This window comes from Myxocyprinus asiaticus, chromosome 1 (genome assembly GCF_019703515.2).
Source record: "Myxocyprinus asiaticus isolate MX2 ecotype Aquarium Trade chromosome 1, UBuf_Myxa_2, whole genome shotgun sequence".
NCBI lineage: Eukaryota > Metazoa > Chordata > Actinopteri > Cypriniformes > Catostomidae > Myxocyprinus > Myxocyprinus asiaticus.
In genome coordinates, this window is record NC_059344.1 from 38,818,638 (window position 1) to 38,834,954 (window position 16,317).

Here is a 16,317-nt window from a genome sequence, read left to right on the forward strand (position 1 = left end):
TTTTTTTGAGTGTGTTGCAGGCATCAAATTCAGAATTTGTTTATATTTAAAAAATACAATTTAGTTGGTCAGTGAAAACATTGGAAATATTTTCTTTGTACTTTTGTCAATTAAATAAAGTTTCAAGAGAATTAACAAATCACAGATTCTTGTTTTTATTCATTTTACAAAATATCCCAACTTTTCTGGAAATGGGGTTTGAACAATTTCTCAATCTAAATGTCTTGCATGCACTGCGCTGATGTTTGCAGAGAATACCGTGTCATCCAGCGTAGCATCTGCAAGGTACTATGTACTTTGTGGCCATTAAGCAATATTTAATTAGCACATTTAATTATGCAACCATAGGATTGTGTAACTGAAACTTCTGACACAAAAATACAGTGGATATATAAAGTCTACTCACCCCTTTTAAAACAGCATTTTTTTTTTATGTAAAAAATGAAACAAAGATAAATCTTATCAGACTTTTTGCACATTTAATGTAAAAATGACAACCTATGCAATGCCACTGAAAACCAAAGTGACACATTTCAGAGAAAAAAATAAATAAAAATAAAAAACTTAGAATAACTTAACTGCATAAGTGTGCACACCCTTTTATAATTGGGTATGAGGCTGTGTTCAGAATCAACCAATCATCAAGCTCACGTGAAACAGTACACACCTGTCTTCACCTGAAGTGACTCTGATTAACTCCAAATAAATCTCAGCTGTTCTTGTAGGATCTTCTTGGTTGCATGCTACTACAAGAGCCATGGGTCACAAAGAGCTTACAAAGCATCAACAGGATCTCATTGTTGAAAGGTATCGCTCAGGTGAGGGCTACAAAAAAATTTCCAAGGCATTAGATATACCATGGAACACAGTGAAGACAGTCATCAACAAATGGAGAAAGTATGGCACAACAGTGACATTATCAAGAACAGGATGTCCCTCCAAAATTGATAAGACAAAGAGAAAACTGGTCAGGGAGGCTGTCAAGAGGCCTACAGCAACATTAAAGGAGCTGCAGCTCTTTCTGGCAAGTACTGGTTGCTCCCTACATGTGACAACTATCTCCCGTATTCTTCATCTGTCTGGGCTATGGGGCAGGGTGGCAAGACCAAGCCTTTTCTGATGAAAAAAGAAAAAAAAAACATCCAAGCCTGGCAAAACCTATATCCAGTCTCCCAAAACCATGTGGAAAAATGTGTTATGGTCTGATGAGACCAAGATTGAACTTTTTGCCTAAAATTGTAAAAGGTATGTTTGGCGCAAAAACAACACAGCACATCAGCAAAAGAACACCATACCCAAGGTGAAGCATGGTGGTGGCAGCATCATGCTTTGGGGCTGCTTTTCTTCAGTTGGAACTGGGGCTTAAGTGAAGGTGGAGGGAATTATGAATAGCTCCAAGTACCAGTCAATTTTGGCACAGAACCTTCTGGCGTCTGCTAGAAAGCTGAAAATGAAGTGATCTTTCACCTTTCAGCGTGACAGTGATCCAAAGCACACATCCAAATCAACAAAAGAATGGCTTCAGCAAAAAAAGATTAATGTTTTGGAATGGCCCAGCCAGAGCCCAGACCTGAATCCTATAGAAACTCTGTGGGGGGACATGAAGAAGGCCGTACACAGGAGATGCCCTCGCAATCTGACAGATCTGGAACGTTTTTGCAAAGAAGAGTTGGAAAATATGTCAACATGTGCCAAGTCAAGATGTGCCAAGCTAATACTCTTATCCAAACTGACTGATGAAATATAAATATAATGAAATCAAAGGGTGCTTCAACTAAGTATTAGTTCAGGGATGTGCACACTTATGCAGTTAGGTTATTCTAAGTTTTTTATTTTTTTTTCTCTGAAATGTCACTTTGGTTTTCAGTGTTATTGCATAGGTTGTAATTTTTACATTAAAGGTGCAAAAAGTCTGATATGATTTATCTTTGTTTAATTTTTTTACATCACAAAAACCTGCTGTTTTAACAGGGGTGTGTAGACTTTTTATATCCATTGTAGTCCCCCATTTCTTTATTTAAATTGCCCACTCTATTAATGCCTTTCATTGTGCCTTGCTCCTGAAGAGTGTCTTTGAGGACAGCTTTGGCTGTGGAAACCTGAAGGAGAGGAGGGTCTCTGGTCTAGTCATTTGTGAGAACCCTGACTCTCTCTATAGCAATTTATTTGTGAGTTTACCAGTAATCTGCATCTTGGTTCTCCAGATCTAGATTTTACTAGGTACCTAACAGTGTGAGTGGGCATTTCTTCAAGTGAGGTTTTCCTATCTTAACACGTGAACAACAAATATGTTGAACTGGTGCATGTGAATTGCTACTGTTGCCTGTTAGGCATGTGTAACATGAATACAGTTTGTTTCAAGAAAATTTGATGTGGACATTACATTTTAAAGAAAACTGACACAGTCCATCAGGAACAGTCTCAGAACAATCTAAGATGACAAAATATTGTATATTTTATGTTTTATGAGACCATCATATACCAAACGTTTTACACTTTTTTTTAATAAATTTAATTTAATAAAATTTTATTTAATTTTTACTCTGGTGATTCTGGGGTCAAATGTTTTGTCTAAATACAAGCTTAGTCATTCTTAGACATTTGATTAAACATTTTCTGGTTAGAGCTAGAGAACAGTCTGAAATAAGGGTACAAAAATTTCACCTGCCTATTTTAAGGTCTTTATAGCCCAGCATTGTTACACTGTGAAAGAAAAAGAACAATCTATTTGACAGCTGAATCATTTCAATTTGCTCAATGGAAGACATTTTTTTTATTTTTATTACGGCTATTCTCTGAATTTGATTTTTATAGTCACTTCCGCCACAAAACTCACTTTTCACTGAAATTATTGGATTGCATATAGTCATTTTTAATTAAGGATAGATGACCCAAAAATTAAAAAATAATTATCATAATTTGCCCTCATGTTATTCCAAAACTGTATGCCGCCTTCTGTGGAAAACAAAAGGAAATGTTAGGGGGAATGTTAGCCTCAGCCAACATTGACTTTCATTCCATCTTTTATCCAAACAATGAAAGTGAATAATGACTTATGCTGTCATTCTGCCTAACATATCCTTTCGTGTGCCACCGAAGAAAGAAAGTTGGAACAAGATGGGGCGAGTAAATAATGACAGAATAAAAAAAAGAACCGATAAGATTGGTCCGATCTATCTATCATTCTTGCATGTCCTCTTACATTAACTGTCCTGTTCCAATTTTTCTCAAACATTCCTTTGGAAAGACCAATCCTCTTGACTTTAACCCTGATGGCCACAAACCCCCTTATAAAAGCCTGAAGGTACAGTGAGAATGCATGCAGTTCATACAGTGGCATGCATCACAGACACTGCATTTAATATCTGGACCTTAAGCATGATTTCATGCCTTTCATGATTTATGTTTTTTGATCTTATTTCATAAATGCATGATTATGTTACATGTTCTTTCCTCGTGCACTGTTGCATGCATTTGAAGTCATTTGATTTAGCGAAAAATAGCCATCCAACCACTACTTTGTTTTTTTTTTACGTTATTCAAGGAATAACATGTTGTATTTGTTGAATTTAGAAATAAAAAAAGGAGATTTGTTTCTGTTTAGAATTGGTGTGATTTAAATAGAGGAGTTTAAAAAACTTTCATATTACACACATAATAAAAAAAGGCTATTATGGAATCAAAATAAACCCTTAAAATAATAGTCAATACAGTTATGATCACCCAGCAGGATATGTTGAATTATGCTACCAGATAGCTGAAGTGGATTTGTTGACTATTAATAGGTTATATCATATCATATTGTGCAATTTAATATGTTTTTTACAGTCTGGCAAGAACGTGAGCACAGATCCAAACCCTTTTGTCAAACTGACTGTAGGGCAAACGACTCACACAAGCAAGGTAACATTAATTCATGAGCTTTATCCTGACTAGTAATACAGTGAATTCAAATGATCATGTCAAAGTACTGTATATTCAGTCCTGGAAAGTGTTTTTACTCTTTTGCTTTCAGGTGAGGTATAAAACAAGTGAGCCGCTGTGGGAGGAGACATTTTCCTTCCTTATCAACAACCCCCGCACTCAGGAACTGGAAGTTGAGGTATTCTAGAAGGAACAAGCCTAAAATGGAATGGAATACTGAGTAATTAATAATTACTAAGATAATGTTAATTACATCTGTTAATCATAACTTATTTATTTACTCTGCAATGGATAATTAGTGTAACGCTTATTGCTATATCGATCAGTATAATGTAGAGTTTTGTACTGTTTTCAGTACTTTTTAACATAAACGTATTCAGTCTTTTTCTATTGAATTTAAGGGGTGTATTCGCAAAACAGTTGTGTGTGATATATCAGCGCAAAAACAAGTATCTTATTCATTGACCACCTGCAATCCAGCATAACAAGGCACTGTCTGCACTGGTATATCGCTGTGCCAGGCTTATTTAAAATAGGTGATTATTATTCTTTTCCGTGCAAATACATCTCCTTTCTACGGAAATTAGACCTTATGCTTCATTATTCACAAAACTCTCAATTTGCCTGGCTATTACCACACACGAAAAGTGGACTTTAATCAAAAAGAGATGTTTCTGTAAAATTTTTATTGGTCATGGCTGCGTTCCACTTCAAATTTGTATGCCCTTCCCTTGCTAACTTCCCTCCGTCTCACGGACTCGGATGTACGTCACAGCTTACGTTGCGCGAGTGTCCACTATTGGCAGAAGACATGCAATGGGTTTAACTGGAACACCCTAAACCCTTGATCACTTGGAGCATGTTGAAGGCTGATGTCAATTTGTGGAATTAAGTGATTCTTGCACCTGAGAAAACAACGTTTTTGGAGATTGATGCAACCACAGATTCAGGTAGTTTAGTTGTAATTTCAGAGGTTTATGTATAAATCTCATATGTTTATTTTTATTAGAATGAATTGTTAGAAAGGATTAATCAATCTTTACAAAAAAACGAAAATGTTTCCATAACAATGAACGCAGGCTATAACTGCGTGATAAACAGTTTAAGGTAGCTACAATTAGTATGCTGTTAAATCTCAATATAACTTTTCTAAACTGCTTAATTGACCTAAGTTCACTTCCATCATACAATAGAGTTGTGTGGGGGTGGGGTTTATGAAGTGCAATCTGTTGTCACTTCACAATCGAGTTGCATTGTGGGATATGGAGCTGCCTGAAGCGCTCCCTCTGACATAATCGAGGGGTTGAGGGTCTGTCAGAAGAAACGTCCTGAACGAAGTGGAACGGACTTCCAAATGGCACCAGGGATTCCCCCGAGAGGTAGTGCTTGGGGATTTAGTGAGTGGATGTTAAAAGTGAAGTGGAACGCAGCCCATGGCAACAGGAATTCATCAAATGTTGGAGAAGAGCAATATAAATGGCCATATATACATGTGCGCAATGTAGTTGAGCATAATTTTCAGAATTTCAAATAGCCTATTTAGGCGTTGGATCATAGTTCTGGATTGATCCAGTATTGTGCCAGTAAAGTATGCCAGATCACGGTAATCTTCTGCATCCTCCACAACCTAGAACTAAGCACCGGCCTACAAGAATTATGAAATTGCATTCATCAGAGAATTTTGGGAGAAATTTGGGTGTTGCGTCGTTAACTGATTCACATAATTCCTTTAGTTAATTGGGTGCTACAACAACACATGCAGCATATGCAAATAATTATTGCTATCACAGGATGCAATTCGTTCTTTGAGTTTTGTGTTTGTGAGAAGTAAATTGACATGCACAAATGTTGTTTGTGTGTCTCAGGTGAGGAATGGTAAGCGCAAATGCTCTCTGGGTAGTGTGCGAGTGGCACTTAGTTCTCTCCTGACGGAGGTGGACATGACGCTGAATCAGCAGTTCCCCCTGCAGAACTCCGGCCCCAGCAGCACCCTCAAACTTAAGATTGCTCTCAGGGTTGGTGTGTCAGTGTCTCTTTGTATGTGTGTGATTCAAAGGAATTGTGTGCGAAAAAGTTATGTGTGTGTTTTTTTTCGGATGACTAAAGGGTTGACATACAGCATGAGTATGAGTAAAATCTTTGCCTTTAAAAATACTGAATGTTTTTGTGTAAACAGGTCCTCTGTTTGGAGAAGGAGGTCTCGACCAGCCAGCCATCATCTGTCCGACACACTAGTCAGAATAACACTTCTGTCTCCTCGCAACCTCAAACAGCCACTGACACAGTCATCCAGCCACCACATAGCCCATCACCTACCACTCCACCGGACACCCCGCAATGGAAAAGAGGGTCGGATGGCTCCCCGGTGCAGTTAGGAGAGGCAGGACGCAGTATCTCCTGTCTGGGGATCAGTAGCTCGCACAAGCATCAGTTTCACAGAGATTCAATGCACAGCCTGGCCTCTGACATTTCACTGCCTTGTGCCACACTCGAACTGCAACAAAGATTACAGCAGCTACAAAAGTGAGTCTGTGTCTGTTCATGTGTGGTGTAGCACACTAGCTGGGTTTCCATCCAACTATTTTTATGTGCATTTTTGAATTGCGCATAAGAAATCCTGAATGGAAATGCGTGATTTGCGAATAAACTCAAAATTTGCATAAAGCTAGGAGGAGGTGGGTTTTCTATAGTTTCGCATTAGTTCAAATGCACATTAACGTGATGGAAACAGTTTATTCGCAAAACAATTATGTGTTTTAACCATTCGTGCACATGTTATGAGTGTACGATAACTTGATGTGACTGGCCCAATGAAAGGACAGAGCTTGGAAGTTGGCACACAATCCTATGAACAAAGCCCTTGACATTCGAAAGTGTCTAACCCCAGCTTATCTTTAAAATAGGTCCTCACAATCCGCCAGAGCAGTTTTAAACACGGGCACTCAGGTATGCGGAGGCTGGCGGCGAATGGGCATTGCATCCATTTCAGCCCTCATTATATCAAATATTTAACTTTTTCTGTAGTCTACCCTGGCAGCATTTAATTACTGTACAATTGCTTCAAGCAAGGAGATCATTCAGCTGCTCCATCATGACAAGGTGGCTCGCTGAAGATAATGCGCATGACGTAGTGGATGGAAACGCGCAACGATTCATATCATTCACATTTTAGAAATGCGCATAAAGAAATATGCGAAACATTTTGATGGAAACCCAGCTACTCACTCAGTGTATAGAGCATTTACATAATCAGAGTGTGTGTTTGGGTTTTTATGTGTGGGGCTTGTACCTGTCAGTGTTATTATTGTTTTGGATTTTTAATTTATTTTTATTTCTATTTTAGATTCAATTTGTCATAACAATTTGGTTTTCATTAGTTTTCAGTTTGTCTGTTAGTTTTAGTTTAGTTTTCGTTTTCTCAGTATTTTTTAGTTTCAGTTTAGTTAGTTTTTATTTTAGTTTTAGTATTTTTTTATGGCTGCCAAATTACGTTCATTGGCGTAATTTAAAAAGTTTAACATTACATTTCTCTGGGCTGTCTTGTGTTACCTCTATCTAGTGGTATTTTCTTGTTTAATGTGGATTGTAAATGTTGCAAATTTTATAATATAGGGTGAATATGGGCAAAGTGACAAAAGACATGTAAGCTTGATCCACAATATGTATTTCATTAAATTATTATAAATAATTACTAAACTAATCTTTGGGGAGTAAACAATTAAAGGGATAGTTCACCAAAAAATATTTAAATTCTCAAATATTTTACTCACCCTCATGCCTTCCCAGATGTATAAGACTTTCTTTCTTCTACTGAACTCAAAGTAAGATTTTTTGAAGAATATTTCAGCTCTGTAGGTCCTCACAATGCAAGTCAATAGGGGCCAACACTTTGAAGCTCCAAAAAGCACATAAAGGCAGCATGAAAGTAATCCATATGACTCCAGTGATTAAATCCATGTCTTTAGAAGTGATATGATAGGTGTGAATGAGAAACAGATCAATATTTAACTTTTTACTGTAAATCTTGACATCAGCAGTCTCCTTGGCAATCATGATTTCAAGCTCGATTATATTTCCCAGCACCATCTAGCACTCTGCAAACTGTACTAGTAAATGTAATCGAGCTTGAAATCATGATCGTTCCTGTAGACCGCAGTTGCAAGATGTACAGTGAAAAAGGAGTTACATTCTGGTCTGTTCTCACCTAAAACAGATTAGATCACTTCAGAAGACATGGATTAAACAAATAGTCTTATGGATGACTTTTATGCTGCCTTTATGTGCTTTTTTGAGATTCAAAGTTTCAGAACACATTCTCTTGCATTGCATGGACCTACAGAGCTGAAATATTCTTCTAAAAATCTTAATTTGTGTTCAGCTGAAGAAAGAAAGTCATAGACATCTGGGATGGCATAAGGGTGAGTAAATGATAAGAGAGTTTTAATTTTTGGGTGAACTATCCCTTTATCTTTTTGAGGTTTAAAATTGATGATTTTACTTTGGAATGTGTGGCAGAACTCATTTCATGACTGCTGGTGGGAAAAGCAAAAATAAATAAAGTTCAGCTTATAACCAAGTAAAAGTTAACTTAATGTTATGATGTGAAAGTGTAGAAGAAAATATAAAAATAAATGTCAAATATATATATATATCTTTTTTTTTTATTTTTTTTATATAGATAATTTTTTCCTCTATCCCACTTTACCAGTAGGCCCTTAAACACTTCTGGGATTTGGTCTTCAAAAGTTCTACTTCCCAGTATTGAATATTTCTTAAGTTTTGTTTTTGAATAAGGTAGAAGACATCCTAAGCTTTCTTCAAAGGTATAATGTTAGGTTATGTATCGTTTGGATCATAATTCAAAGTGTCAAGAAAATAAAAATTTCAAAAAATTGTCCCACTTTGCCCATATTCACCATATTATATCAAAAACTAAAACTAAAATAAATTCAGTTTCATTTTTATTTTGGTTAGTTTGGGAGTTATGAAAAAGTACTCTAATTTAGTTTCAGTTTTTTCCAATAATTTCAGCGTTTATTTTTATTTTGGTTAACGAAAATTATTTTAGTTAGTTTTTGTTTTAGTTTTCATTAACTAAAATAACACTGGTACCTGTTACCTCTTAACACATAGTTTCTCTGTTATAGTGGCTCTGGACTGAGCCAATATCCACTTGGTGAAGTCCAGCTCACTATTCGACACAGCTCACAAAGGAACAAACTCATTGTAGTGGTTCATGCCTGTCGGTGAGAATTCACACATACACATACTTATAAAAACATATCATTCTTTCTGTATTTTGTGTCAATGTTTGTATTTTCATCGTTAAGCCTGTAATTTGCTGGTTTTGGTTGTTCACTATTAACTGATCGCATACATACTGTAAGTGAAATGTTTGAAAGATGATTAGTGATTTACTCTATTGAGTGTAAGACAGGTAGTGTTAAAATTGCAAGCTTTTGTGTGTAGTTGATGTGCATGTGTGTGTGTGTATGTGTTAATAACAGAGGAAATGCGTTTGCATTTGTGTGTTTGAATATGCATAAATGTATGACTAAACAGAAATTGTCTGAACAGGTCTATAGTAAATATTCCTCTTGCATTTGTGTGATTATGTGTTTCCGTGTGTCATTATCACAGAAACCTCATCGCACTGACCAAAGATGGCTCAGACCCCTATATCCGGCTGTACCTGTTGCCAGACAAGAGCCGGAGTGGCCGCAGAAAAACCAGTACTCTCAAGAAGACGCTCAACCCTATCTATGACCAATCGTAAGAAACTGACAAATACACAACTAGATAAAAGACAATGGGCACAAAAAAATGCAAGTAAACCATGTGTCTAATCAATGAGAGATTCTTCATAATAACCGATACAATAGACCTTTATCACATTTCATTTGTCATCACATCCGGCTCCGATTTGTAGCATTGTCAAATTTCCACCTGCATTCTTGTGAGTGGATGGCCATTCATTTTGATAAATCATTTAAACTGAATTTTAAACTGTTTCTTAAACTTGACATGGTAGTTTACTATGTGTGTCATCTTCCATATTAATGTACCCTATTTTTTGAGGTTTTAAATAGCAAGGTGATTATAAGGGCAGTTCAAAAGGAAAAATGAGGAGCTGTGCTAGGTTCAGGTGATGCTCAAAGGATTAAATGTGTCGAAGAGTCCGATGAGACTGTCTAATTTTACTGTTACGGTAGAGTTTAACATACTGCATTGGCTGCAAAACTAGGAGTGTGTAACTCCTCATTTAAGATGTTTCACCCAGTAAGTAGTCACTCTGCGCTGGAAAGATTCCTTTATTTAAAAGGATAGTTCACCCAAAAATGAAAATTCTCTCATCATTTACTCACCCTCATGCCATCCCAGATGTGTATGACTTTCATTCTTTTGTAGAACACAAACGAAGATTTTTAGAAGAATATCTCAGCTCTGTAGTTCCATGTAGGTGCATGCCATGCAAGTGGAGTGTGATCAGCACTTTAAAGCTTCAAAATTGGCGGCTTTTGCAACAAATCAACTATGTCAGGCTATATGTATTCCTGACCAAAGCTCAATTTTCACTGCAGAGGCCAGTGCTCTACTGTTGGCACTGCAGTTCATTGAGACTGCACATTATTTTTTTAATTATTTCTAATTCAAAATCATGTCTTGAAGCACTAGAATCTATTAAAACAGATCACCCAGCAATTGTGAAGATTTTAATCAAACTGTCATCCCTTGAAGCTCAAAATTGTAACATAATTTTCTGTTAGATACCTGGGGCCGGTTGCACCAGCTATACATACATTAGAACTTAGCATAGTTGTGGCGTAAATGGGCAATTTATGCACTACTAAATATTTGAGCGTTGCCCCATTAAACTTAGGTAGGATGTAACCCTACGTATAAACTAAATATTTACGGCAGACTCCGACCAGGAGTAACTGATGGAATAAAAAAGCAGAATGATATTTAATGACATCAATGAGATCATGTTTTGCGTGACAGGCATCAATCATTTTGACATATATGATGATGTTGGCATTTACACTCGTTTACATTTAAGAGAGAGAAAAAAAACGTACTTTTAAGCGGCACTTCAGCATGAAACTGATCTAACGGTGCAGTTTTCAGGATGTGTTCAAGTTTCAACACATTCAGTATATATTTAGGATATTAAAATGAATAAATGTCTATTTTTTCCAGCCTGTTGTATTAGTATTTATCACCCCTTATTTATTTTAGATACAGTTCCAATATATTGTTATTTACACAGGGCAAATATATTTATCAAATCTGCTTTTATTACGTATCGTATTTTAATGGGGATATAATTTATTACAGCTAACAGTTACGTGAGCAAACAAGGTTTGAACATCAACCATAACGAGATAAAACTGAAATGCACGGCTTTTTAACACTTCTGTGTAGAAATTTGAAGGCTTTTTATTGGATCAGTACAGGTAAACATCATGTTATGCGACTATGCATTACTTTACGGAGAGCTTATGACCTTCTAGTTAAGTCTTGCCTTAAGAACAGGTGGTGCAACTGAATTAAGCACCGACTTAGTTACAAACTAATTAGTAGTTACTAAGCCCTTAGTGTGAACTTTACGTCCTATCTTACGTGAGAACTTACGCACAGCTGGTGCAACCCTACCCTGGCCACTGTGGAATCTCTGGAAATGAGCAAGCAGATAATGCTGCCAAAGAAGCATTATCTACAGAACTCAACAAGTGTTCAATACCTTCCACAGATCTGAAACCAATCATAAGTTTCTATGTCAAAAGCAAGTGACAGTCAGAAATGGATCAGTGCTTAACAAACAAATTACATGAAATCAATCCTGCTGTTGGGATCAGAAATTTTTTCTCTTTAATAACCACTGGGACCAAGTCACTTACACATGATTTCAGACAGGCCACTCAAGACTCACACAAATTTTCAGGGGAAAATCGCCCCATATGTGCATCATGTCAGAGCCCACTGTCTGTCAAACCTATTTTATTGAATTGTAATATTTCTACTCCTGTGAGAAAACGGTTTTATTCTGTTGATACCCTTGAAAAGGTTTTTAACAAAGTTAATCCAAATTTAGTTTGTTTTTAGTAAAAATTAATCTTCAACATCTTATTTAGTTTCATTATTTTAACCTGGTTCTCGCCATGAAAATAGCCATAGAAGCTGGTATGGTGTTAAGAAACAAACAAACTAACATTAAAGCTTCAAAAAGCACAGATATTCGTAGTAAAAGTAATCCATATGACCCCAGTGGTTAAATGAATGTCTTCTAAAGTGATATGATCGCTTTGGGTGAGAAACAGATCATTATTTAAGTTATTTTCACTATAATTGTTTACTTCTGGTGGCTCTCCAGTGTGCGTCTGTGATGGGACCCAGTTCACGCTGCCTCTCATGTTGCATGCATCGTGTTGTAAGCGCACTGGCATGTTCAAATGAAAGCAAAACCAATGAAGCTTGTGAACAGCGTCCTGTTGTAAACAAATTGAGCTGCACTTCCGGTTGTATTGTACAGTTCTCGTGTGAACATGCCAGTGCGCTCACGTCACGTGAGAGGCAGCATGAACTGGATCCCCTCATGATAGGGAGCATTGGAGAGCAACAGGAAGTAAACAATTATATTGGAAAGGATAATATTGATCTGTTTCTCACCAAACCGATCACATCGAATTAATTTTACTACAAATGTCTGTGCATTTTGGAGCTTTAAAGGTCTGATCATCATTCACTTGCATTGTTTGGACCAACAGAGCTTATATATTCTTCTAAAAATCTTTGTTTGTGTTCTGCAGAAGAAAGAAAGTCATATTCATCTGGGATGGCATGAGGGGGAGTAAATGATGAGAGAATCTTCATTTTTGGGTGAACTATCCCTTTAAATATTTATAATTGGTCTTAAAACACACATGGATATTATTATGAATAGTAAGGACATAGAAGCCATGCAAACATTGCCATTGTCTAATTTGAACTCATAATGCTCTAATTCTCTTTAATTTGCTCTACATACTCGTTTGTATTTTATTTTTGTACCTCTTTAATTTAAATAAAGTTGTCAGACTCTGTGCTGCCTACACACATACAGTGACCCCAAACAGTATGTTTCTGAATGTGCGTTCTAACCATCTTGTGGACTCGTTCGATGTCATTATCCATCACCGAAAAAAAGGAAAATATATGAGGTTGTTGATGCTTTGACATGATTAATTTGATGCAACTGCCAATGTTTCTGTGAAAAGATATTTTTATATAGTTGCCTTACTTACAGTTTAATGATGCCAAACCTTTGTGCATATTAAATGCAGATGCATGAAACATGCTAAACAAAAGTCATCACTGCTACAAATGAACACAGTAGTCACAATCTCTTGTGTTGGTTTTTCAGCTTTGAGTTTAGTGTGTCTATAGTGGAGCTGCACAGGAGGACTCTGGACATTGCTGTAAAGAACGGAGGAGGACTGCTGTCCAAACACAAAGTGCTGCTGGGCAAGGTAACAAACACACTCACTATTTTCCTCAAAATATTTCACATTCTTTTCTGTTTCTCATTCTGTTCATCAATGGATTTCTATGGAAGCTCACAAATGTCTTTGTCACAGGCACTTGTGGATTTGGCAAGTGAAGACATTTCTAAAGGATGGACTCGATGGTATTATTCTCATTCATTGACACATCTTTTCATGCAGTCACTCTTGTATTTACTTAGATTCCATAGTTTAATTGTTTATAAAGTCTTTCTTTTTCAGGTATAATCTGACTGAGGATGGATCAAAGAAACTAATTCCGATGTAGCGATCCATACAAGAAAGCAGGATAGAGTATGAGGATGGAACAGTGAATAACTGGGGCATGTCAGAGCCAAGGCCCACACAGGATAATCTATAGCACAGAGGAAGCATTGCTTTGCAGGAGAGCAGTGTTTGGCTAACTAAACCAGGCTACTTCTACTGGGATTTACATTGGCCCACAAAGTGACTCTCTCATTCACAGCAAAGCCTAAAAGTGTCACCTAAGTGGCGCTGATTATTCTCATTTACTCATAGGAATAAATCAAGAGAATTTGTTTTGTTTATCCGTTTATTCTCTCTCTCTCTTATTTGTGTTTGCTGCACATTGAACATATTGTTTCACTTTTCTCTCTCAATGATTCTTAAATGCTACAGATTACAGATGATTTGGGTTCCTTTCTGTGAACATGAATAAATGAATACATAATATTATTTTGATAATATTTTTAGTTTTAGAATGTTTGGGTTTTGTACTACTTGTAAAATGTTGTCAAATTGGGAAAAATATATATTTTTCGTTCTGTTGTCGGAAGTGATGTAATAGACTTGAATCATATTATAATACATGGCCGGAGAGGTGGTTTAGGGTCACATAGGGTCACATGTGGGTCGCAAATGAAACAGACATGTATGTATGTATGTATGTATGTATATATGAAAAACAATTCTCCTGATATTTTATGTTGCTGTGATTTTAACTTCTAAGTTGGTGTACTTTGGTTATCTACCACTTACAGTCATTTAATTCTAAGTTAAACTTTATTTTAAAAATATTTCACTGTTTCCTGTGGCACAGAACACAGAAATAAAAAAGTCTGTATAGAAACAGTTTAATATCTATTTTGTTTGCAAGAGTTACATTAGATTGTAATTATAGAGTAAGCAAAATAGTGTATATACTGTACTACATGAAGTATATTATTTGCTTGTTTGCAAAGTGTATTGGTCATAGATTGACTAAATACTGTAAAATGGCTGTTGGTTTGATTTCCAGCCTTATTCTTATCTATGCATTATGTATGAGATTACTGAAATATCAAATTCAACTTACACACAATTGATGTTCATAAATATTAAATTTTTGTTATGCAAAGGGAGTCACACTGAAAATAGTTTTTTTCAAGGAAATTTATTAGCCTATGCTGTAAAGAAACCTTGCTGCTCTCTCTTTGTTTGACAGTGGCATCTAGAAAAATCATAAAAATGTGAAAACTGTACATATACATATTAACTGTTAATGATGAATAATTATATAAATATTAAGCATCTAGGCAAATGAAAAATGTTATGAATATGGTGCATTCTCTTTTGACACGTTTAAACATGAAATAACTAATAACGCACTGTGTATCATGAAGTATGCTTAACAACATGCTTTATTAACAGAGAAGAAAAGTTATTTCATGTTTATTAAGGCTTTATTAATGTGTAATGATGCTACACTTAATATACAGTGTGACCCAACAATGAATCAGCAATAATATAGGCTAATTTGACCGTGTGTGTGTGTGTGTGTGTGTGTGTGTGTGTGTGTGTGTGTGTTTGGGGGGGGTGGGGGGGTTAGCATATTAGCTTACAACAAACTGGGACTAGCTAACTAGCTTGTCTGGTTGTTGAAGATAATTTGGTATAGTTACATTTACATATTTAGCAAACATTTTATTCTAATCACTTCTGGCATATTTTATGCCGACAGGTTTAACATGTTAAGCTTGGGCAGAGCAAGCAAGTAAGCAAAACTATGGAAAATTTGTCAGTAGGAAAGTAAGCTACTCACTCAGTACTTACCTCAATTGAATTTCCCGCCACTGAAGAGAAAAAAAAAACTGCATTGAGATGTCACTAGAGTGGATGGCATTTTCTTAAAGTGGTGGATTCCCCAATATGACAGGTTGGACAATAATTTTATTTAACTATAATTTAATAATTAAATATTACTACTAACATATTATTTGTTAGTATTTAACTAAACAATGTTCATAATAATGTGTTAATATCACAAGATAAGAATGGAATTTATACAAATAAAAGCTGAAAACTATAAAAAGAATATAATGTCAAACGTGTCATCCGAAATAACGGATGACATTATGGGCTAACAGAAAATAACTGTTATCCTATATGACAAAACTGTTTTCTGGTATGACAAAACTCAGTTTGAACCTTAATCAGGCAGTTGTTTTGGCTACCTATGGAAATCTGCAACCTTGACCTTCAACTTCCAAGAATGTAAATTCATATTAAATAAACATATTTGCATAAAATTAACATTATATATGTTTTTTTTTTTTTTTTTTTTTTTTTTTTTTTTGCGTTATCCCAAATGACACAGGATTCTACTACATAGTGTACCAGTGAGCAAAAAGGGTAAATTAAACACATTTTAAGAGAGACTTACTAACATTTCACCAGTGTCTTGAGGCCCTTCAGGGTCTTCCTGATTGTGTAACATCCTGTCTGATAACGTGTCAAAAAAGCCCCATAAAATTGCTCCAGATTGCTTGTTATCCCGGATGACATTGGCTGACTGCCAGTTTTGGGACAGAATGCTCCAAAGCATAACAATCAACAGGATGTCATATTTTTT

General features: G+C 36.0%; 1 protein-coding gene across 3 annotated transcripts in view; it reads left to right on the forward strand.

Moving 5' to 3' along the window:
• LOC127444553 (extended synaptotagmin-2-like) overlaps positions 1 to 14,885 on the forward strand; it is a 46,167-nt gene extending 31,282 nt beyond the window's left edge. The window contains exons 13-22 of one of the 3 annotated variants that reach the window (XM_051703994.1): positions 3,248 to 3,304; positions 3,829 to 3,903; positions 4,016 to 4,102; positions 5,790 to 5,939; positions 6,101 to 6,447; positions 9,072 to 9,170; positions 9,565 to 9,696; positions 13,328 to 13,433; positions 13,542 to 13,591; positions 13,689 to 14,885. In XM_051703994.1, coding sequence (XP_051559954.1) covers positions 3,248 to 3,304; positions 3,829 to 3,903; positions 4,016 to 4,102; positions 5,790 to 5,939; positions 6,101 to 6,447; positions 9,072 to 9,170; positions 9,565 to 9,696; positions 13,328 to 13,433; positions 13,542 to 13,591; positions 13,689 to 13,734 — 1,149 coding nt within the window. In that variant the 3' untranslated portion in view covers positions 13,735 to 14,885. The remainder of the gene's footprint in view (positions 1 to 3,247; positions 3,305 to 3,828; positions 3,904 to 4,015; positions 4,103 to 5,789; positions 5,940 to 6,100; positions 6,448 to 9,071; positions 9,171 to 9,564; positions 9,697 to 13,327; positions 13,434 to 13,541; positions 13,592 to 13,688) is intronic. The other 2 variants (XM_051703976.1, XM_051703984.1) reach the window with 2 other exon arrangements.
• Positions 14,886 to 16,317: the final 1,432 nt, after the last annotated feature.